Source organism: Etheostoma spectabile, chromosome 19 (assembly GCF_008692095.1).
Source record: "Etheostoma spectabile isolate EspeVRDwgs_2016 chromosome 19, UIUC_Espe_1.0, whole genome shotgun sequence".
Taxonomy (NCBI): Eukaryota; Metazoa; Chordata; class Actinopteri; order Perciformes; family Percidae; genus Etheostoma; species Etheostoma spectabile.
In genome coordinates this window covers 8,185,807-8,209,082 of record NC_045751.1, presented here as the reverse complement: position 1 = coordinate 8,209,082, position 23,276 = coordinate 8,185,807, and the positions used below count along the sequence as shown (strand labels likewise).

General features: G+C 41.1%; 3 protein-coding genes and 1 long non-coding RNA gene across 7 annotated transcripts; all 4 read right to left on the bottom strand.

Moving 5' to 3' along the window:
- Positions 1 to 89: 89 nt before the first annotated feature.
- LOC116706936 (E3 ubiquitin-protein ligase TRIM47) lies at positions 90 to 5,546 on the bottom strand. Of its 2 annotated transcripts, none has more exons than XR_004336368.1 (3): positions 3,099 to 3,756; positions 909 to 1,585; positions 90 to 101 (listed from the first exon to the last, which is right to left on the bottom strand). XR_004336368.1 is itself a non-coding variant. In XM_032544005.1 (3 exons), the coding sequence occupies exons 2-3, from the start codon at positions 3,696 to 3,698 to the stop codon at positions 1,340 to 1,342; spliced, it is 846 nt and encodes a 281-aa protein (XP_032399896.1). In that variant the 5' UTR covers positions 3,699 to 3,739; positions 5,425 to 5,546; the 3' UTR covers positions 441 to 1,339. The 2 variants fall into 2 exon arrangements, 1 of the variants encoding a protein (XP_032399896.1); XM_032544005.1 differs by lacking the exon at positions 90 to 101 and adding an exon at positions 5,425 to 5,546 and having other exon boundaries at positions 441 to 1,585; positions 3,099 to 3,739.
- Positions 5,547 to 6,785: 1,239 nt separating this feature from the next.
- Positions 6,786 to 7,863, bottom strand: LOC116706948 (uncharacterized). Its single transcript, XR_004336374.1, has 3 exons — positions 7,785 to 7,863; positions 7,236 to 7,312; positions 6,786 to 7,142 (listed from the first exon to the last, which is right to left on the bottom strand). It is a non-coding gene; the product is annotated as an uncharacterized LOC116706948 (long non-coding RNA).
- Positions 7,864 to 11,654: 3,791 nt separating this feature from the next.
- LOC116706931 (E3 ubiquitin-protein ligase TRIM41) lies at positions 11,655 to 16,327 on the bottom strand. Of its 2 annotated transcripts, none has more exons than XM_032543996.1 (7): positions 16,221 to 16,327; positions 13,543 to 14,129; positions 13,362 to 13,457; positions 13,048 to 13,281; positions 12,378 to 12,525; positions 12,262 to 12,288; positions 11,655 to 12,178 (listed from the first exon to the last, which is right to left on the bottom strand). In XM_032543996.1, exons 2-7 carry the CDS (start codon positions 14,119 to 14,121, stop codon positions 11,655 to 11,657), a joined length of 1,608 nt encoding a protein of 535 aa, XP_032399887.1. In that variant the 5' UTR covers positions 14,122 to 14,129; positions 16,221 to 16,327. The 2 variants fall into 2 exon arrangements, with proteins under 2 accessions (XP_032399887.1, XP_032399888.1); XM_032543997.1 differs by lacking the exon at positions 16,221 to 16,327 and adding an exon at positions 15,161 to 15,165.
- Positions 16,328 to 16,427: 100 nt separating this feature from the next.
- si:dkey-46i9.6 (E3 ubiquitin-protein ligase TRIM39) lies at positions 16,428 to 22,731 on the bottom strand. Of its 2 annotated transcripts, none has more exons than XM_032543993.1 (7): positions 22,653 to 22,731; positions 20,518 to 21,464; positions 19,450 to 19,545; positions 19,107 to 19,337; positions 17,970 to 18,117; positions 17,823 to 17,849; positions 16,428 to 17,732 (listed from the first exon to the last, which is right to left on the bottom strand). In XM_032543993.1, the coding sequence occupies exons 2-7, from the start codon at positions 21,460 to 21,462 to the stop codon at positions 17,179 to 17,181; spliced, it is 2,001 nt and encodes a 666-aa protein (XP_032399884.1). In that variant the 5' UTR covers positions 21,463 to 21,464; positions 22,653 to 22,731; the 3' UTR covers positions 16,428 to 17,178. The 2 variants fall into 2 exon arrangements, with proteins under 2 accessions (XP_032399884.1, XP_032399883.1); XM_032543992.1 differs by having other exon boundaries at positions 17,179 to 17,732; positions 20,518 to 21,532; positions 22,653 to 22,724.
- Positions 22,732 to 23,276: the final 545 nt, after the last annotated feature.

Below are 23,276 nucleotides of genomic sequence, written 5' to 3'. Positions count from 1 at the left end.
CACTTCCTTCACTAAAAGGAGGCATGCGGGCATGCAAATGACTAACCAAATTATGTTAGTCTGTTTCATGTTGAGCAAGTTTAAACAGATCAAATATTAGACTCGCCAAAATGTTTTTTACATTACAACTTTGCTTAACGTTTGACTGGTAGACTGAAATTGATTACATTCAATAAGGTTCATTTTCAGTTTCTGAGGCAAAAGCATAACATAAAAAACAAGTTATGTTTACTTTTGCTTTGCATGAATACAGTGATTTGGGTTTGACATTTTATTCATTGGTCCAAAAAAGGGGACAAAACGTATACATTGAAACAGTGAAATACTGAACTCCATGTGGAAAAATACAACAGCATTCTACTTTAGCATTTATAGTTGTATTGCCATGTTTAGTTCTTTACAAGGTGCGTCATGTTCCAGTATATTGTTTCTTGAACACATCACACGTCTTGTAAAGAGGTGTGAGCTCTGATGTAAGCATAAATAGTGACCGACTTCTGTAACCTTGGGACAGGGTGGTCAATTTTCCTCACTTTTGGTTAGATATATATTATTTAATATTGTTACTTAAATCCCGTCAAATGCTGTGTTTTTTTCCCCCTTTCTGAGTGCTTACACAGGTTGATTTCCACACATTTTTCTTGAAATACATTACATCATCCACCCATGCATAAGTTACAATCATACAACATACTGTATTCTCTCAGTGAATCCTCCCGAATCAAGTTTTTTTTTTCTTCTTTTCTTCATTTCATCTACTGGATTTAGGCAATTATTATTATTTGAGGTTTACTTTTCTTCTTTAAAATCTATACAAAATTTTATTTGCACAGTTAAATAAAAAGCTAAACAGCTCAGCAGGTACATTCAAATTAATCTGTTAAAGTAAACATTTGATATCTTAAGACACTCAATACCACAGCCATATCTGTCCACTAAATGAAGCTACAGCTAGTAGCCACTTAGCACAAACACTGAGGAGTACAAACAAAATGGCAATTTGAAGTTAAACAAGTACAATGTGTTAATAGTTAGATTTGATGCTATACTAAGATGGATGTAGCCCTAATATTTAGTGGATGTGGTGTTTTTTTCTCCAGAGAGTAAATAAGCATATTTCCCAAAAGGTTGACCCATGTCTTTGAAGCAACCACCATCCCACGTATGCTGCTAAAAACATTCCAGTGCTCTAGAAGGTAAGTCATCACATTAGTCCAAACATTAAGATGGATCGGTGTCAAGAAAGGCATGTAGACAGGAGAGAGAGTGCATATTAAAGGAACAGTGGCTGTGTTTAATGTAACAAATACTGCGTATTAAAAATAAATAAATTGGGATTTCATTGAGCGATATGTTGACTTTCGACCATGGCGCACACCTGTAGGAAGTGGAGGTCGTCTTCAGTCTGTGAGAGCTGCTCCAGCTCAGTGTTTCTGCTCTGCAGCTCACAGATTTCCTCCTCCAGTTGTCTGATGAGCTCTTTGTTTTGCACCCATGCCTCTACAGAGAGCTTCATTTCTTCAACTTTCCTCAGTCTCTCTTGAATGGCTTGCCAAAGTTTCACCCTTCTCCATTTTAGCTTAACCTGTTGAAGAAAAAAAAAACATTATGTCATCAGAACTGCTGTGGCATGTGACAAGCTGCAGACACTGTAACTTAATTACGTAAATAGAAACCAATGCTGTTGGAGTGATTTCAAGAGAGACATAACTTTTGCTTAACAGCAGCCAATGTCGACAACTTAAAAGCCTGATTTTTTTTTTTTACTTTTCTAAAAATACGTTTGACATATTTGCTGACACTGTTTACACGAGACAGATAATCTGAGAAATCATCTTCATCTGCCTCCCCCTAGAAAGTTTGCTTGGCTTTGGTTCAAAAGTTTAACACCCTCGTGAATTCCTTTTACAGCTAAAGAGGACAACCAAACATGCTAAACGAACACTTAATGTCACTGTTTCATTGTCTGCGTTTGAACTCTGAAGCATGTTGCAATCCCAACCACACCTCCATTACTGATGTCAATTTGGTCTTATAATTATTTCTTTGACTGACGCAAAACAGACCTGCTCTTCCTGAACGTCTGATCTACCATTTCCTTTTCAAAAATGCTGTGGGTTCGGTTTGTAATTGGGATGATTATCAAATGAACTGTGGTAATTTTGTGTAATTACTGTATGTAATGAAACAAGGACATGTTTGAAACACCGGTGGTTTTCTCCCAATCAAAACCTCTAAAAGTTGTATCTTTTAGTCATAGAGTTTGTTTATAGTTTTAACCTCCGTTTTTTTTTTTTTACTTTACTGAAGCGGTCCAACAATATGCATTACAAGAAATTGCAGGCATCTTTTGCTTAGCCGTCAGGTTATTGAGCCTCATAAAAACAGTGGAAAAACAAGTTTTGTAAAAAGGCAGTGAAGCTACTGTATTGTTTAATAATGTGTTTCCTGTTGGAGTGATGTTAAGAGAGACATAACGTTTGCTGAGCAGCAGTCCGTGTCAACAACTTGAGTCTCAGTAGGTAACTTTAATAAAATGATGTTTGACATATTTGCTGAAACTGTCATTAACATGAGACAGCTCATCTGAGAAATCATCTATTCCCTGCCCAACCAAAAATGTGCTGGCCAGTGCTTAGTTCACACTGAAGCCTTTTCCTGAACTCATTTCACGGCTAAACAATCACACCCAAACAATATACTAATAAACAGTTTCTAAAAACATTTGAGACAAGAATTAGGCGCTGTAGTAACAGGATCTTGAATCATAATTGATACCCGCTGCCTAGTTTGACTGCATCTCATGACCAGTTGTTGACACTTAAAGACTTCTCGGCTCTGACTTGTTGTTTTCCTGCACGGTGAAAAGTTTCAATGCCATGCAGCAAAACTAGATTTTTTTGTCTCATGTACTACTACTACCATCCAGGACATAGTGACAGTTTCAGCAAAAATGCCTCCTGCAGCTTGAAATGAGTTGCAAAGTCCAATATTTGGGCTGACAAAATCTCTGTCCGTCACGCGAATGTTGCTAGTGTTACAAAAACATAACTGAACTCTTTAATGTTTCCCGGTGTGGTGCATTAATTAGACCTCACCTTCTTCTTTGCAGCTTCCTTGTTGATAGAAATGATGTGATGGCCCCTGTGTTCTGTCTGGGTGCACACGGCACAGATGCACGTCCGGTCACTCCTACAGAACCTGCTCAACTGCTTTCCATGCAGTCTACACACAGAGTCCTCCAGGTTCTTTACTACACTGATCAGAAGATGGCGCCCAAGATCTTCGCTCTGGTAATGTGGCTCCAGATGAGTGGGACAGTATGAGGCCAGGCATTCCAGACAGGACTTGACCGCTCTGTGCTTCACTGGGCAGAAATCACAGGGAACCTCTCCAGCTTTTAAAGGCTCAGCTGCCTCCTCAGTCGCGGCACCAGCATAGAGTGTTTGGTCGGTTTTCAGTTGTGGCCTGGTGGGGAAGAAGGCCTTGCAGAGTGGGCACTGACAGGCCCTGTTGATCCTCCAGTATTCACCTATACAGCCCAGGCAGAAGCAGTGTCCGCAGGGGAGGGAAGCTGGGCTGGTAAAGTCGTCCAGACAGATGCAGCACTTTGGAGGCTCTGACATCAGGTCAGAGGTGTATGTCTGTGTTTGCGTGTGAGAGCATGCATGTGGGTAGAAATGCTGTGGCATCAGCATGCACAGATGATGTATTCCATTGGTTGTCGAATACAGTAGATCTGAAAAGAAAAGAATCCACATTTGAATTACAGTTTAATTTATCAATTTGGCTGGCAGGATCCCTAAACAGCAACGACGATGAAACTATGAGTGTCTCAGTCTTTGTATCTCTTGACAGTATCAAAAGATCAATGGGGGGGGGGGAAGGTGGAGGTTTGGGGTGTGGCCATGACCAACTGCCACTTTGCTTATTTGAAAGCCATGGTGTCTCTCTCTCATGGGTGGGCCAAAATCTCTGGACGGGTAGAGAAAGGGGAGGTAACCTTGCCCCTTATGACCTCATAAGATTCCAGATTGGCCCATTTGAGCTTTCATTTTTCTCAAAAGCAGAGCAGGATACCCAGGGCTCGGTTTACACCTACCACCACTTCTAGCCACTGGGGGACCATAGCCAGGCTGGGGGAGCTCAATGTTAAAAAATCTCAAAGTGAAATTGTCATGTCATGAGACCTTTAAAAATATGCACCCTGCTTTAGAGCCATTACCATATGGCCTAAATAAAGTGGAGCAGAGTCCAGCAGGGTCTGGTATGAGGGCACAGTGTTCAGCGGGAACTTAACAGCCTCAACTGCTCACATTTTTAAGTGCAAAGGGGCGTGGGTTAAGGATGATGTCTGTCCATGGTTAAACAGTAAATCATATTGAAATTTACAAGGGGATGAGTGTTTTGTCGAAATGTTCTCACGGAAGCCGCAGGCATTAACGTAACTCCTGGTGCTCTGGTTCCCACAGTCAGTTTGGAAATGTGTGGAATCGTATTTTTTAATGGAACATCTTAAATTACAGTTGTAAAACAATGTGGATTAGCGGACCTCGAAACTCACTCAATTTGCATCGTAACCGTTACAGAGGTTACAATAATTATAAATTTATATTCTGTGCTGTGTGACTGATTTCGCTGCTGTAACACTAATTTCCCATTTTATAGGATCAATAAATATGAATACTTTATCAAGGCCCAAAAGTAACAAGGGAGGTAATTAAGATAGATTATACGGAATTAATAAAAGAAATCAAAAATGTTCTCTCCATGTCATCCACGTTATGATGAAGATAAATCCAGCAGTGTTCTTTGCGCTTGTACTGACTCGAACCAAACCAAAAACTAACGTTCAGGGAACGTTCCATCCGGGTTATAACGTCCCCTTAACGTTAAGAGAACCAACTGTAACGTTGTCCCGCGGCCGCGCTGTACCTCCCCACAACGCGTGGACTGAACAAAGTCCATTAGAGAGCAAAACGCGCCGGAACCGTGCCATCCCGGTCCGAACCGGTGCACGTCCTCGCAACTCTGGGGGAAACCAGCTGTTAAAAGTTTAAAGTGTTATATAGAAATATAATCTTCAACTTTATCAAGAAGACTTGTTTGGATATACTATAGCTCAGGTTCAATTATATACCTGTAGGTCGGGTATATCGAAGCTGTCAGTGTGCCGTAATGTCTGTAGTTACGTTTCCCTACACTGTGCCAAAACAGTAAAATTATAAATCGATTTTTTTGTTGCTGCTTTTTCCTACGCTACTACCAGGGACATTAACATACCTTTCAGCATTCACGAGGTGCTTTGCATTGACTATTTATGGTTAAGATGGGCGTGGATTAGAGGCTGATTAACGCACGAACACGATTGTTTTTAAACTTTACTTATAAATTCTGGAACATTAAAATAAAAAAATGGCATACCTTTGTGGTGCAGCTACCACCTTTTCATTCCTGGGGCGTCAACAGTGAGGTGTTGCTATATATTATCCGTGTTATCGGTTGGTTCTTATTCCCCTGTAAAGGTAGACACACCTATCCCTGCCGGGAAAGAGGACGGCTCTGACTGACGTTTCCTTAAGGCTCATAAACTGATGTTCTGATAAAGCAGATTAAAGTTCTCAGAATACAGTGGCAGCTCCAAAAAAAGGGCAAAACACGCTCTATACTGTTTGTTTATTTAAGTAATAATTAAAACCACTTGTTATTGTGAAAAAAAAGTCAGAAAAATCCATTTTCATCAAATTAAACTGTTTCCCAGCTAACTACACATTTAAATGCATGTCGGTATGTAGCCTACAGTACGTTAGTAAGTGAATGCATCACCGTTCAGAAGCACTTCGATATGTAGGGCCTACAGGACTTGAAAACAGCATCTGTATCTCTGACGTTGATTCTGGCTAATATTTAAAATATATTGAGTTTAAAAAAAGTCAAATTCTTCAGTGTACATTAATTGTTGCTGTAAATGCACCAGAATTAGCCAAAAGGCTTTTTTTCATCCGTTGTCCCTGGACAGATCTTAAAATTGTCTCCCTAAAAACAAGATGACAGTGAACAATCCAAATATAACAACAACAAAAAGCAGTGAAATAGATAAAACTCTTCAAATCCCATTGAGAAATACTGTGTACAACTTCTCTGATACAGACATTAGGGTTTAAAAAAAATGTATTATACTACACATTGACAACAGAGACACAAGTGGCCGCACGGGTAGGTTAATAAATACATATTCTGCTGACATGTCTGATGAGTTATAAACCAGTTTTTTTGGGGGGGGGGGGGGTTTCCCCAGAGTGTATGTGGTGAGTTCTCTGATGTTCTGAGGGACCGAGTTCCACTCCCGTGCTGTTGTGACTAAAAAGGCACTAACTAAATGCACTTACAGTCTCCTCGAGCCAACCCTCGTGTTACTGTGTGGTGTTCCTGATGTGGAGGAGACGACAGACCATGGATGATTTTGTAGAACAGACAGAGGTTTGAACACTTGATGACATTTTCCCAACTTAAAGGCTTAAGGTTTTGTAAAATGACACAATGGTGATATAATAATCCGAATATGCATTACAAAAACTACACGTAGGCCGCTGTCCAGACTGGAACTTTCATACACACTGTGATAAACTCACTCATTAACTTGTACTGTGAAGGAACTGATGCAGTTGAATACATCACTGCTCTCAAAGCCACCAAACGATAGATAGATAGATAGATAGATAGATAGATAGATAGATAGATAGATAGATAGATAGATAGATAGATAGATAGATAGATAGAGAAAAAAAAAAAGCATGTTACTATGCAAAACAGGGAGGTGCTAGTCTACTGCTGCCTTGATGAGCTAGTTATTGTTATGGTCAGTTATTAGCTCGTTGGAAGGAGCGAGTAAGAATTAGCAAGAGACGAGTCATCTCATTGAGGAGATAGTGATAGATACTGAATACCTATCCCTGCTGTGCTGATAGAAGGCGAACAGCTTCTCTGTGAAAGAATAAACGCCCTCCATATAGTCCACATACACACTTACAGTGCTTGGCTCCTGTCATGACTCTCCTGAGCGTCTGCATGTACAGGTCTGGGTAAACCTTGATCTTAGACCAGTCCTTGGTGTCTGATATGGTGCTCAGGGCCTGCAAAGTCTGAAATGGTTCACAGACACATGATCATGAGTACCACTGGGCTATAGGCAACCTTTGAAAGCCAACCAATAAAGCACAGGTACAATTACTCACTCTGATCATTCAGAAGAGTCTGAATTCCTTTTTTCTGTCATCAATTTGATCTTTGCTTTCTTGGACTCAATGTTTTGCTAAAATTTCAAGACATAAAAAGGTTTGATCATTCCATCCTGTATTCAAGATTCTGAGGCATTTAAAAATAAAGTTTGTTGAGACCCTTCTTCAATAGACTGTCTCATGGTATTTGTGCTCTGTCTCACTACAGAACTCCAGGATCTTCATGATTTTGTCTCATCAGGGAAGGAACTCTCACATGAGGCTTCAGGTGAGCTTCACAATAAGATGTCAGCCACACCAGGCAGGACTTCAGGGCCTTGTACTTCATGTCTGTGCACAAATCACACCTCACCTGCCCCGGTGTCTCAACTTTCCTCTTCTTTATTTGGACTGAAATATTCTCAACAACCACATTTGTGAAGATCTCAGGCCTCCTCATGGAATCTTTTATGACATATCGGGCAGCTGCGTAAATCCCTCTTGTCCCCTTGATAACATTGAATATGACGATCACAATATTACTTCTGATACATAAACTGTACTTACAGTGTGCTTAGTTCTGCTGCTTTCATTCTGCTGAAATACAAGTTGCACGTTGAAGCTTCAAATCCTTACGAACATTCCTTTATTGAAAAAAATTAAACACTGAATTGGTTTAAAAGGCATCACTAAAACAAATGACAGTTACATTATAACTGCCTGCAGTTTTTTTGATATTTTCTTTACACTAAGACAAAAGAATTAGAGTGTCTTTTAAAATATGTCACAGCCTTACGTGATCCGGTTATTGCGTGATAGCTGATATTGCGAGGCCGATTAAAGAAACATATTGTGCATACCTAATGCTACCTTATCTCAGTTAAAAAAAAGAAAAGAAAGCCAAAAAGTTAGATAGGCTCAAAATACTTTATTTCAAAGACCTGTTTACAATCCTGACCCACCCAATGAGTCATATTCCCGTGAGTCATCTTGCACATCTTAGTCCTGCATCCCATGCTTACAGTTCTGTATTTTCAAAAAGCACAAAACAGCAGAAATCTGTTGTAAAAAATGACTCATCCTGCTGTGGTGACCACGGCCACACAAGTCATTGTTTAAGGTTGTACACACTCATCCACATCACAACCAGATAGGGTGCCCTGACACATGTTTTTCATTACTTTGTGGTAATGTCTGAAGTTCTACCATAGACTTTGGAACATTTTGTAGAGATAAAAAATAAAAATAAAAAAATAAAAAAGCCTTTGGTTACCTTGTTTCAAGCCATTCTAGCGTGGTATAGAAAGCCTGCAGGTACACTCGGCTCCATTTGTGCCAGTTCTCGTTAATTTTCAATGAGCTAAGCCACTTGACTATGATTGGCTAACAGCTAGCCAATGAGAGCCTGGCTATCAGCATTTTTTTTTTTTTTTTTTAACCCAGTTTAACTGGGTGAGCTCAGGCAACATGACATTAGACCAACCAGGTTTTGCAATTGTCTGATTTCTCCACCCATTTCTTTTCAGTGGCTAGAGCTGACAGAAGCTAGCAGTTCATTTTCACAACACACACACACATATGGACCTAACATATTTCAAAACATGCAAGTAAAAACGGTTGTGTCAGCGCACCTTTAAGTTCCAGTCGAGTGAATACAAGTTGTTGAGTTTACACTGTTTCACAGTTTACATTGGCATCATTTTTGCTATTTAGTTATATTAATATAGACTACAATAAAGTATTATCTTATCTTACAGCTTGTAGCCCGTTTTATGACACATCGGGAAGCTGTTTTATTTAAAGCTCTGACACCCACAGGTGTTTCCAGTTAATCTGGCTGATTAGACCTCTTCCCAGGACTGTGTGGGTGCACAGAATAATTGACATCTTCCCCATTCGCTTTGTTGCAGTTGTTAGGACAGGACAAATTCTGTCTTTATTATTATTATTATATTATTATTAGTAGACGAAGACGTGTGACCAAGGGCACGTTCAGCCCTGACAAAACCTGGCAACACGTTTATTTAAACTTAAACGGGGGGGGGGGGGGGGGGGGGGGGGTGCATAGAACACACTGTTGAATGCGCAAGCGCTCTGCCTTTCTGTCACCACGAGTCTTTGCTGATTGGGTATCTGTGACGCAGCAGACAGCTGGACACAGCCACCAAACGAGAGAGAGAAAACATACCTGACAGCCCGCTGCCCGCCTTCTGCCGTGGCTTTCCACCGTTTCCGGGAAGCATGTCGTTCAACCCGGAAACCACAGCGAAACACCGTTAAAAAAAAAAAATCAACGTGCCCCGTGTGAATTTCCGTCAAAGCTCTGACCCTCCTCTCACCTGAGCAGAGGTCTAATCAACAAGAATAAATGAAAACACCTGTTAACTCCCAGATTGGACCATACCAAATGATCAGACAGCAGGGGTGGGGATAAGGGCTTTCCTCTAATGTGTGTATTTATTGGTTTGGTAAACTTCTACAGTATAAGTGTCATTCATTTGTCATTTTGGAGGTCTGTTATTTATTTTATTTATATTTAGCTTTATTTTTTAAGTAATGTGTTGTTAACCTATTGTAAAGGTCCTAGGTTTATGTGATTGATTGATTTATTGATTGATTTTTGTATTTTCGTGTCACACCACTATGAAAATCCAGAGATCTCGCGAGAGACCTTTAATTCTTTCATTTTTGGGTCTGGATTTCCAGGCTAACTATGCGGCCCTTCCCACACAGAGTTATGAGTTATGCCACCAATACAACAGTAATTAATTCATCAGCTATATCTCTTTTTGTACTTTAAACCTGTGTTCCTTTACTGTTTGGTCCGCAACACTGACTTTCTGTTACTTCCCGAGTCTCTCACAAGCAAGGCCATATAGGAATTATGGCACTTTGAACAATTCAATACTCATCTCGAGACGAGCCCTGAGAAGCTGAGGCCGAGGCGGCTCCAGTCAATGTAGCCTAGTGGATGGGATCAAGTGACATCATTTGACTGAAACAATTGAGAATATTTGTTTTAATTAATGAACACACTTCTCTTAATTACACAACCTGCACAGCATCAACTACACTTAAATAATAAAACATGCATATCAATCAATGAGATATAAAGGGTTAATTAGTGAGCTTTAAGGGTGCCTTTAGGTGAATGTTTTGGGACAGGAGGCAGGCAAGAGGTTTCACTCTGCTTCCAGATCTTATGCTAAGCTAACTGGCTGTTGCCTCTAGCTGATGCTATATTTACCGTACAGACATAACCGAGATATAAATCTTATGTACTGTAACCCTTGGCAAGAAACTGAATAAGCGTAACAAAGCAAAAAGCTTATTTACAAAAATATCAAACTTTTCCTTTAATTAGTGGGTTGGGAGGTGCTGGTAGGTAGATGGTTTTGTACATATTAATGCTAAGCTAAGCACTTGCTAGATCTAGTTTTATAGTGGAATCTAACTTATCTAACCCTCTGCAAGAAACTAAATATGCATATTTCCATATGCATAACTGTCCTTTTAAGGCTTTGTGGAACTTCCATCAGCTGATATAAATACGTAAGGTGTAATATATGTGTTGAGCTACCCTATACATGTCATACAGAAAACAGTATCTCATCAATGAAGTTTGGTTACCAAAATATACAGTTTTAACTTTCACAAGGGTTTTTCCGTGTGGTTTTTACTGTCAAACTTGTCCTTCTCTTTGCATGAGGCTCTGCCTCAGCAGTAGCCCACAAGTATAACAACTTCTCTCCCAATGTCGAGGAGTGTTATGGGCGGGGATGTTGTTGACACAAAGATCAACTGCTCACCCAATTTTAGAACCTATGCAGCCTTTTTATGAAGTCGTAGGCTCTTTTAAACCTATAGGTGGTGTTGCTGGTTTTTTAACTTTATTTTAGCCTTTCAAACATTTCAAATTGTACCACCTTCACCACAATGTGATCTCAGCCTTTTTGGGATGTTCAGATTACTCAAAAATTAATCTTTTAGGATAAGTGGTGGATTTTGAAGGATGTGAAAGAATAGTTTGAATCTTTTGAAGTGTGAGGTACTTATCCATAGTCAGTGTATTAGTTACAGTAGATGGCGGTCAGTAGTCCCCCAGTGGAGAAGCCGGCAGGGGTACTGACTAAGAAGCTAAGCTATGTACTGCTGTGGACGAAGGGGGCAGTGGCTAAACGTGTTTTAGCCACAAATTAGTCAGTATTCGTTCAAGTGTACACTGTAGTTAGAATAATTAACCACTTTACGTCAATGTCAGACAGCCCTATGTAAGTTTACAGGGGGGAATTGAAATCGTTGTATACATCTATGCCCTCACCAAATGCCACCAGACTCCAAAAATCAAAAAATTTGACCTTGCAGAACTTGGGAATTGCTAGTCTACTGCTCTCTCTGTTGGAGGAAGCAAATGAGAGAAAGAACAAATGTTTTGTCTCACAATGGGGTTATAACCAAAGGCTTACATTTCTTAGCCCAGCTGTACAGATAGAAGTACGGGAACAGCTTCTCTGTGAAAGACTCTCTTGTGAAAGAATGTATGTGCAACTTCCTTTCGACATCATAGAAAGAGACTCTGCCTTCCATATAGTCCACATACACACCTACACTTGTTGGCCTGGGACACAGGTGGAGGAGTGTGTAGGGTGTACATTGAACTCGATATTCAGAACACCTCTTTCCTATGGCGAAGAAGCCATTTTCTTTTTTCGGCGTGACGCTTGTTCGGTCTACCGTCTCCTTTGCAACACCAACGTCCCAGTCCGTTCTCAGGCCCACTTGGACTTCCCAGTAGTGACGCCCAGAGGTGAAGCCCTTCTTCCCCAAAACCATGGGACAGTCGAACCTCTCCATGTCATCAGACGATGAGGGGCTTGACATTTTGTTGTACTTTAATACTTTCCCACATTCAGACACCACAAGGCAGCAACCCGCTGTGAATGGGTCAAAGGTCACACCCTCTGGGAAAATAAAGTTTTTCAACTTTAGTCGTACTTGAATTTAATCAGCAAGAAAGTTAAGTTGATTGAATGTATGACCCCACCTTTGTACTGTCTCATCCTGGTCAGTTCTGTCAGAAGTGAAAACACACAACAGTTATTGGATAGTAATACAAACAGAGACATTCTTACTGGTGAAGCAAGTGCAGCAGATCTTTACCCAGGTCTGTCAGGGTTTTCAGTTGTGACAGGAAAGTGTGCACAAGATGAGTCATGGCTCTCCTGAGCGTCTGCATGTACAGGTCTGGGTAAACCTTGATCTTAGACCAGTCCTTGGTGTCTGATATGGTGCTCAGGGCCTGCAAAGTCTGAAATGATTCACAGACACATGATCATGAGTGCCACTGGGCTATATGCGACCTTTTAAAGCCAACCATTAAAGCCAAACGTGTTCTTCCAGTCATGCTTCTTGACACACTGTCTTGCTGTCTCCTTAAATTAATAATTATACTATTTCCTAAACTGTAAAACTACTCTTTTAATAAATATTTCATGTCTGGCTTTTTGGTCAACTTGCAAAGTGTTCACAGCCACCTGTTTTTATGCACATAAAAAAAACCATTGGATTTAAATATGAAGAGTGAAAATATTGTAAAAACGTTTTTGCAATCCGCTAAGCTGGGGGAAAAAAAGAAACAGATTTTCTGGAAATTCAATTAAAATCCTTTCATCTTCTGACCCACAATTGATTCGGTCGCCCATTACATACATCAAATGACAAAAATATTGTCTGTCCTGGTCTCTCCCTTACATCTCATCATGTTGTGGGAGCACAGGAGCGAGGAAAAGATACAAAAGAAGGGGAAACAATGATGTCAACATGGACTAACCAGCAGAAGGTGAAGGTGGTCGTCACTTTGTGAAAGCTCCTCCAGCTCACAGTTCTTCCTCTGCAGTTGGGCGATCTCCTCCTGCAGCTCCTCAATCATGACTTTGTCTCTCTCTTGGGATTTTTGGAGCTTTGTTTCGATATTTGATTTTAGTTCAGTATGGGCCACTTGTACACGATTCACCAGAGTATTGAAGAGCTCGTCACTGTCATCTACCTCTTTATTTGCTTTTTCCTATAAAGAAAAATTAAGTCAAGTCAGTGGCACAGATTTACATGCAAGTGTAAAAAAATAGTACATGTACATTTACTCACTCTGATCATTTCAGAAGAGTCTGTGAATTCCTTTATCTTTTCCATTCTGTCATCAATCATCAATTTGATCTTTGCTTTCTTGGACTCAATGTTTTGCTAAAATATGACATTTGAAGACATAAAAGGTTTGATCATTGCATCCTGTATTTAAGATTCTGAGGCATTTAAAAAATAAACCTACTTTTTGTTCAGCCCCTTCTTCTTCAATAGACACAGTCTCGTGGTCTTTGTGGTCTGTCTCACAGCACAGCAGACAGATGCACACCTGCTCAAACCTGCAGAAAAACTCCAGGATCTTCTCATGCTTCTTACAAATCCTCTCCTGCAGGTTCTCCAGCGGGTCGATCAGCTTGTGTCTCATCAGGGAAGGAACTCTCCCATGAGGCTCCAGGTGGCCTTCACAATACGACGTCAGACACACCAGGCAGGACTTCAGGGCCTTGTACTTTATATCTGCGCACACATCACACTTCACCTGCCCCGGAGTAACAGCGCTTTCAGGTGTCTCAACTTTCCTCTTCTTTATTTGGACTGAAATATTCTCTATAACCACATTTGTGGAGATTTCAGGCCTCATGTGGAATCTTTTATGACACGTCGGACAGCTGCATAAATCACTCTTGTCCCAGTGCTGGCTGAGGCAGGTTTTGCAGAAGTTGTGACCACAAGGTGTGGTGACCGGGTCGCTGAAGACGTTTAGACATATCGGACACCGGAGATTATCCTCCGGAAATGAAGCAAGGACACTGAAAGATGACATGATGGAATCTGCGGGAGAAAATTGTGTTTAAAATGTGTTCTTCCGTACAGTTAAGAAAAAAAAAGGTAAAAAGTCAGATAAGTCTTAGAAATCAAGTCTATTTTTAGGCTGTGGACAACGTGTGATGGCCAAAGCCATCCTAAAAGTGGTAACCTCTTTAATTTTCTTTGGTTTAGACATTTCTTTTTGGTTGAAGATTGGTTCATGTAATTTCTCAGACACAATATAATAGAGATGGGGACTCAAGTTTGAGACTCGGACTGTGCGCAGTCATGGAAGACTTGTATCATATGGACGTGCCAACAGTGTTGTCAAAACTTAGAATTGCTCATGGGGGAGACAGAAACTATGCATTATAGTTTTAATTTTAGCAATATTGTCACAGTTCACAGAATTGAGGACCCAAACACAGAGATAAGGCAGGCAGGCGGGCGAGAGTTTATGTGGTTTTCTTAACAAAAACAGAATTCCAACAAACAAGGGATCCAAAAAGCAGTCGGCAATAATAACACAAAGAGTCCCAAGGATGCAGGCAAAAACTAATATCAAAAAACATGTCAATAACAAAAAACAGGAAAAAGTCAAATACTAGAGCACAGAGGCTGGAAAAACTCACAGAGAGAAGGAAGACCACAGGGAAGAGTCAAGACGAGACAGGAACAAACAAAAGGAACTGACAAGAGACAAAGGGAACACAGACACTAAATCCACTGGGTAACGAGGAAACAAGAGGCAGCTGACACAAGGGCTGGGAAACAGGTGAGAAACATTAGGCAATCACTGGAGGCGGGCAAACACAGGAAGTAAAGCAAGACACAACAAAGCAGAAAACCCAGACTGTCAAAATAAAACAGGAAACAGAACAGACACTCGCAGGAAGACACAATACAGGAAGTACTACTACTACTACAGGTCACATGATTTTGGTTTCACATACTGTTCTTATACTGTACTTTATTTATTTAGTTGACATTACCAAGGTATCTTTTGTGCTGGGGACATTTAGTTACTTTTGAATTGTCTGTTTCTTTCTTACAACCTTTTATTTCTTTAGAGATTTCAAGTGTTGTGTCCACACTCTGGAACGGGTCCAAGCAGTCTGCTGGACAAAAGGGTGACACCATAGACTGTATATTAATGGACAAAGCACCCGGTTCGGCGAAGCGCTGCAAAGTGGAAGCGGAAGTGCCTTAAACCTGCGTTCTGTCTGAATTCCAGCATGGGCCGACACGTGCGGTTGCAAAAGGAGGTTGGTTTCTGTAGACGTCTATGAGAAAGTGACCCATTAACACACCTCAACTGATTTACTACCTCTGTAAACATTTTCATAATGAGTTTATGGTCTCAATCGCTAGTTTGAAGTCTTCAGCAACACCAAATGATGTTCATTTTTTGATTTATGGCCTTGTTTATTTTAAAAATCTGTGATAAAGCGGGGCGTGTTTTTGCGCGTGGCTATGATGTGATTGCCAGTGAAAACAGTAACATAAAATTGTCACATCCGCATACAGGATGGCTGCGCTCATAACGGCAAACTCGACGACGGATAGCCGATCTCCACAAACCAATGGGTGACGTCACACATGCACTGTCCATTCATTTTTCAATGGTTGGCCTGCAGCAAGAACTGCTTTTTAGGGGAGGTGGCCAAATTGGAGCCTACCACTACATGTCATCTCATGTTGCAGCATTCTTTAAATATCTTGGTTAATGTTACATGAGTAAGTTAAGATTTTTTTTGAAATAGGTGTTTTGTTTTGATTATTTGTAGTTTAATTAGTTAGTTTCATTGTTCATTTCATTGTTAGTTTCTCCTGTGTGTCAAAACCTGGTCTGATATACCAGTTTGTATCCTTTGTTTCTTCTTTGTTAGGTCATTTGTATTTTGAGTTTTTCGCATTAAGAGCTTTATTTACATGCTATCAAGTTGACCTCTTTTATAAATAAAACCATTCCTTGGCTTGCTGCTTGGTCTCTCACACAATGTGAATCCCAACCTCACCCAATGAGTCATATTCTCATGAATCAGCTTGCACATCTGTATTTTAAAAGCAACAACAACAGCCAAAATTTCAAAATTAGTTGTAAAAATGACTCACTCGATATCTGCAGATATTCTGTAACTTCCAGAGTCTTTCACAAGCAAGACCATGTAGTAGTTATGGCAGCACTAACAATTCAATTCTCATCCTCTCGAGACAAGCCCTGAGAAGCAAGCTCCAGTTACTAGAGGGTGTGGTCATGTGACATCATTTGAGAGAAATGAAACTTGAAATTATTCCAAAAGTCCATGAAGCCAGAAAGGGTGACAATTAAGAATATTTATTGTTGTAAATCATGATCACACTTCATACTATTCAGCACACAACCTTCGCAATATCAATCACACTTAAACATGCAATCATGACATCAACCTCCCCCTATTAAATCAATGGGATATAAAGTGTTAATTTGTGAGCTTTAATGGTGCTGTTAGGTGAATGTTGTTGTTTTTGGACAGAGGAAAGAGGTTAGCCTCTGTTTCCAGTCAATTTGCTAAGCTAAGCTAACGGCGGTTGGCTTTAGCTGTAGGCTATATTTACCATACAGACATAACAGAGGTTCAAATCTTCTTATCTAACCCTTGGCAAGAAATTAAATAAGCATAATGTCTATGTAAAAAAAAAGCCTAAAAGCTTATTTTCCCAAAATGTCAAACTTTTATTAGTTAGTTCCGAGGTGCTGATAGGTAGATGTTTTTGTTTATTTTAATGCTAGGCTAAGCGCTTTCTAGATCTAGCTTTATATTTATTACAGACATCAGAAATCAAACTTATCTAACACTCTGCAAGAAAGCAAATATGCATGTTTCCCAAACTATCCCTTTAAGGCTTTGTGGATCTTCCATCAGCTGATATGAATATTCAAGGTGTACACTAATATATTTGTTGAGCTCCACTATACATGTAATAAATATACAAAAAAAAAACAAATAAGGGATCCCATGAAAAGAAGTTTGGCTACCATAAAATGCAGTTTTCATATTAATAAGGATTGTTTTTATTTTCATACTTGTCCTTAGTTTTGCTTGATCAGACTTTTCTCATCTACAGCACAAATTGAGATGGTATCAGAGGCTTTGTCGCAACAGTACAGGTAGAAAAAAGGCAAAATCTTCTCCATGAATGTATCTTTAAACGTGTAAATATGGGTCCGAGCCTTTACATCATAAAAGGACACTTGCCCCTCTTCGTAGTCCACGTACACACCCACTCGCTTGGGCTTGGGGTCGAGAGGGAGCACTATGGGCGGGGATGTTGACACCCGGTACCCCTGGCCTTTCTTCATGGCCAGAGCCCAGTAGCCCTGGGTCGTGCTGACAGAGATCCTGCCCTTTCTGTTGACAGAAGACCTGGCCACACCCATGTACCAGTCGTCCTTGTCCCCCACCTGGACCTCCCAGTAGTGTCTCCCCGAGGTGAAGCCATTGCGACCCAGGACGATGACCACTGTGTCGAAGCGATCGGGGTTGTCTGGGAGGTCCTGCCATGCACCCAGGTGTCTCACCTGATGTCTGTCCTGGGAAAGCTGCAACCACGGGTTGGCTGAGTCAGGGTCCAGAGTGACGTCCACTGCAGAAACATGAGACATAAGAATGATTAATTTTGTTGGAGAATTTTGAGATGATAAAAAGACACCAAATGCAATAAAAAAATAATTACCTGTGTATTTCATAATCTTCTTGATCTCTGTAAACAAAAAATGACAAAATTATTTTTAAACAAACTGTGTCCAGCTTATTGTGGCCTATTATTGCCTCAAATTAGAATCATATAAAACATATGTTGAAATGTTAAAGGAAAGCCCACCACTTTCAGCCAGTCTGCCGATAATTTCATTCAACGATGCCTTCAGTTTGGACACAGATCTCCTGATCATGCCTACACACATGTCAGTGGGAACACTGGTCTCGGACCAGTCTTTGACACAGGGAGGAGTACTAAGGGCTGGGAAGCTCTACAGGGAAATGGAGCACAAGACACAGCTCAATGAAAACAACATCATATACAAAATTTAAATGAAAAATAGCAAGTGTTTTAAGACATCAACAATACTCAGGAAGCTTTTTTTCTTTTAGATTGAGTCCTTTTCAAACCATATTTATCTACTTTTTCAACAAAGATTGTGAGATTGTTTTTCCAAAATGATTGGCAGCCTAAAGTCTATTTTTTATTAATATTGGATTCCATTGCAGTTCAGAAGAGGACACTGTTGTTAGAGCACAAAGCAGATGATGGAACAAAAGCCAATTGAAAAATTCATTTGACCATGGTTACACCCTTCATTAACACATCGGAGATGGAGCTACTCTCCTCTCTGCAATGGTAAGCTACAATTGAACCTGGAAATTTTAAAAGTGGTACCCTTGAATTAGTCTTCCATAGCCAGACCCTCCTTGTCCACACAGCATTTTGAATGGGAGAAAAACGTGCTCTGGTTTATTAGCATTTCTAGAATTTCTACTAGCAAACCAATCACAATTGTACCGGGCAGCGCTGAGCGCCGGACGAAGCAACGGTGCATAAAATAGCCTTAAAACTTGTCTGGGTGGAACATGTGTACGTTCAACAAGTTGTTTTAGTCGTGCAACAGAAAACTCAGATTGGACAAATAGTCTAGCTAGCTGTCTGAATTTACCCTGCAGAGATCTGAGGAGTAATTACCCTTAGCTCTCATAAATCCACCAGAGATTAAAATTCCAACACAAAGAAAGCGGAAGGTAACAGATATCCCGCCAAAAAGAGGGACATCCGGTGGACTTTCCAGCAGCAACAGAGCAATCCCCAAAGTGGAACGTTGTGGATGTAGACTATCCTAAGATAGAGATGCCAAACATCTCAGTCCTGAATGGATTGGAATCTGATATTGAGATCTACACCTTTTTCTTTTCATTTAACTTTAGAGTTATCCCCAACTTTGCTCTTTAAAGCAAAATGCTCTCTCGCCTTTAAGAAGTGAATGTGGTCAGTCCGAGCCACGTTCTCCAAGTCTGTATTTCTCCTCTTCAGCGCAGCGATTTCCTGCTCCAGTGCAGTGATGAGGCCTTGGGCCCAGCTCTCCGTCTGCCTCTGCTTCTCCTCTATGACCGAAACCAGCTCGGCCTGACTCTTCTGGATGGAGCGCACCAGCTCCGAGACGACCTGCATGCTTTCCTCCACCTCCCTCTGAGCACTGGCCTGAATCCAAACAAAGCATATGTTGATTAATTCTCTCTGTGTCAATGCATTTACTGTTGGTATTAGAATTAGAATGCGTCAGGAAGCTCTGTGACGGCGGTTTGTCACTCACTTTGTTTTGTTCCACAGAGCGTTTGATCTCCTCCATCTTCGTCACTCTGTCCTGGATCATCTGCTGAACGTCTATTTCTGTCTTTTTCAGCTGTGCCTGCACAACAGGATTTCACACAAACAAGGCTGCAGACAGGCACAATAATACCATATCTGTCATGGTTTTAGATGCAAAAACACATGGCATGGTCCATGGAGCTTGGGTTAAAACCAAGAACGTGTTGCATGGAGCAGAGTTACACCACAGGCAATTTCAAGATTTATTTTTGACTAGTGGGAAAAAAACACCCAAAATACACATTTATGTTGTGTATATTTTACTACACTTTGTCTTTTTGCACCTGTAGATTTCTCCAAAGTTCAGCAAAAGTTAGAACAAGATAATACCTTATTTGAATAGATAAACATTACAATTTCAAAAAACCTTCAACTTCAATTCAATTCAATTTTATTTATATAGCGCCAAATCACAATAACAGTCGTCTCACAGCGCTTTTCATAAAAGAACAGGTCTAGACCGTACTCTGTGATGTTATTTACAGAAACCCAACAGTCTTAATGTCTAAACTGGGGACATTTCATGGTGGTATCTACAGTATTAATTTAACTATTTCCCTGTTATGTCTCCCCTTAAGATCTTTCATTGACAATACTGACAACACCCATATCACATGACAGGAACATTGTGGTTTCTTAAAATGTCTACCACACAGCACCGTTCAGTATTTTTTCTGCCCAAATTGCAATGCATAACTGCATCATGTGTTCAAAAAGCATAAATTTGGGCGGGAAAAACACCTGTTACGTGTCTAGAAGGCCAAACCAAGAAGACAAGAAGCGTGACAACCATAAAAAATAGTGTCAGTAAGCAGACAATTGTTGTCATCTGGGTGGAATATATGTTTATGCGTTTTAGCTTGATTTGAGAATTATTTAAACTTAAAACCACTTTGAGTGCATCATCGATTACAGTTAACAGACTGTGAGGAAGCTTCATTGGGATGGAAATGTCTGCATACATTTGCCCAACTAAAAAAACTTTTTCTTTTTTGTTGTTGGTCCGTCTCACCTTTTTCTCTGTCCATTCTCTCTCCACAGGGACGGTGTAGTGCGCCCTGTGGTCCGTCTCCGTGCAGAGCACGCACACACAGGTCTGATCCCTCTTACAGAACAGCTCCAGGAGCCTCTCGTGCTTTGGACACATCCGGTCCTCCATGTTGGCAACGGGTTCTATCAGCTTGTGCTTGGTGAACCTGGCGGAATGAGACGTCAGGTGCTCATCGCAGTAGGAAGTGAGGCACACGAGGCAGGATTTGATCGCTTTTGGCCTGCCGTCCCCCAGGCAGACATCACAGAGGACTTCCTGCCAAGCAGGGAAGGAAGAGGACGGAATCGCGAGGGAAGAGGAAGGAGGTGGAGGGGTGGTCTGAGGAGAGGGAGAAGCAGTGATTTGAGGGGAAGGTGGGGGTGATGTTTGGGGCAGAGGAGGTGGTGGTGGCCCCGGAGTTGTGGCCTGGGGTGACGGTGGAGGAGAGGTTCTGGGTGCCGACACAGGGGGGATCAGCGGCGGTAGCTCCTCTAGTAGAGGCCTTTTCTCTCCTGGCTTCTCTTTCTTTCTCCTCTCCTCCTCTTGCTTCTGCTTCAGCTCCTCCAGAAGCTGCTGCTTCTGACCTTTCTCCAGAAGCCTCTCCTCATCCTCCCTTTTCCCTCTTTCCATCATCCACTTCTTTTCTCTCTCGTCTTCTTTGCTCGCCTTTTCCTCCACACTTCTAACCCTGATCTCCTTGAACTGCTCTGCGATTTCCCTCAGGACCGTGTTGATGCTAATATCGGGCCTTTTGGTGAAGGACTTCTTACACATCGGGCACTGGTACAAAGGGCTGGTTTTCCAGTATCCCAGGATGCAGCCCTGGCAGAAGTTGTGTCCGCAGGGGATGGACACAGGGTTAGTGAAGACGTCCAGACAGATGGAGCAGTGCACCTGCTCTTCAGAAAGGTTCCCAGCAGAGGCCATTCCTGCACGGCGGAGAGGCAGGGTCATTTTCAGAGCACGCAACCAGGCTCTGAACGGGGAATCAAACCTGCTGTGATATTCAGGGCGCTCGGGTTAGATGGCGCAATTTTATTTTCGGGTCATTTTCATGCAAATGTACTAAGCAAAGCATGACAGGACTCATTCAGCGTTACAGGTTTATGACAAATGTTTGAAAAGTTCTGTCAATTTCAGGCTGTATACCCAAGGGTTAAGTCAATCATTCTTTACATTATTAGTCTTTGGGGGAGTATTGTTCACTGTTCAGGTTTTATTCTTGTTTATGGGTCTTGAGCCTGACCGATAAAAGATTTTTGAAGCCGATCTGTATTGATGTTTTAGAGTTTTAAAGAATTGGATACCAATTTGTCAAGTGACATTCAATTTTAATATAAACGCATAACATAAGCAAACATTTGTCATTTAAAGTACTGAAATTTAGAAGAAGATATGTATTGTTTGGATGTTTTTTTTAATGTATACTTTATTTTACAGTTCAGTGCTCTCTGGTGGACAAACTGTGTAACGGCAACACAGAGTGAGCCCCAAACATATTTATGGCATTTACTGCAATTATTCGTACTCCATCAGCCAACAGCCACGCCTCTGCCAATATATTTGTGATTAGCTAATGTCTGCTGACAATACTGGCTGCTACAACGTACAATGAACCTTTCCAGATTGACATTTGCATCTTGACCTGAACTGCAAGCTAAATATACCATGCTTGTTTAATCAGTTCATCTGTGCGTGTCTGTGAGGCTGAAAAATAAGTGAGTTTGACTTTTAGCACAAGCAGCTCTCTGCTTCAGCCCGAGGTATTCACAGCAGGCAGGATTAACATGTTTCCAAAAATATTGCTAGAGCCAGTAGCCAGTGACCTGTCTCGCAGTGCTTCCCTGCTCGAAACAATAATCTGGATTATTGTGAAGTGGAATTTAAAAAAAACAAAAAAAACAATTGTAGCTACAATCTTGAATTTGTACTAAAGTGACTGCAACAGAAATAGTCCTTAGCTGCAGGCCACAGCTCTTAAGCCGCAAAAATCATACAAACAAAGCAAACAACACTCCCCTGAGACACCTACGGTGCACAGAGCAGCCGGTGTGACGGTATAGAAATGGAAAGGCAGGAGAGGAGAGACAAAAAAGCAGCGATATGGGGACACTCACCAGAGAGCAGCTGCCTCAAGGCTCCGTTGTACACTGATACATGAGACAGACTGTAACCACTGCAACCTCCAACACACACACACACACACACACACACACCTAAGACCCAAAATATACCCCCCTCCCGCCCTCTCGTTTTACCCAGGATAAAAATGAATACCCCCTGGCCATGGCCCAGAGCTCCGGGAGGAATAGCTTTAACTCTCTGGAGAGTACGAGCGGTTTGGGGGGGCAGCAACACAAGAAGAAGTTCCAGTTTTAAAAAGCTCATTTTAAGAGTTTTTTTTCTTAGAATAGCTGGAAACAATGTTGATGAGAGCAACAAGAGTCAGTTAAAACAGAAAAAGTTGCAGGTTAAAAAGTCGAAACAGTGAAGGGGAACTGCAGAGTTGAGTGATACTTCCCTTCTGAGCTTGTCACTTTCACATTGTACACAGTTATTTGATCCATTGTTAATAGTTAATAAGTGCAGCTTTGAGGAGGACGATCCAATCTTTTTAAGCTCCAGCAGCCTGTCCAGAGCTTGTTCGGGAGCTAAACTCTTTTGACACTAACAACAAGCCAGAAGACAAATCCCTCACACGTACATTGAAAACCTTCTGTATTTGTTCGTGACTGATCATC

Coding starts and splice junctions, on each gene's coding strand:
- LOC116706936 (XM_032544005.1), bottom strand. CDS start 3,698: ATGCTGATGCCACAGCATTTCTACCCACATGCATGCTCTCACACGCAA. Junction 1,586..3,098: donor AGGAAGCTGCAAAGAAGAAG/GTGAGGTCTAAT, acceptor TTTCTTCAACAG/GTTAAGCTAAAATGGAGAAG.
- LOC116706931 (XM_032543996.1), bottom strand. CDS start 14,121: ATGTCATCTTTCAGTGTCCTTGCTTCATTTCCGGAGGATAATCTCCGG. Junction 13,458..13,542: donor AAGAAGGGGCTGAACAAAAA/GTAGGTTTATTT, acceptor GTCATATTTTAG/CAAAACATTGAGTCCAAGAA. Junction 12,526..13,047: donor ACCACCTTCACCTTCTGCTG/GTTAGTCCATGT, acceptor GAATCATTTCAG/ACTTTGCAGGCCCTGAGCAC.
- si:dkey-46i9.6 (XM_032543992.1), bottom strand. CDS start 21,489: ATGACCCTGCCTCTCCGCCGTGCAGGAATGGCCTCTGCTGGGAACCTT. Junction 19,338..19,449: donor GCTCTGTGGAACAAAACAAA/GTGAGTGACAAA, acceptor GTTTGGATTCAG/GCCAGTGCTCAGAGGGAGGT. Junction 18,118..19,106: donor ACCACATTCACTTCTTAAAG/GCGAGAGAGCAT, acceptor ATTTCCCTGTAG/AGCTTCCCAGCCCTTAGTAC.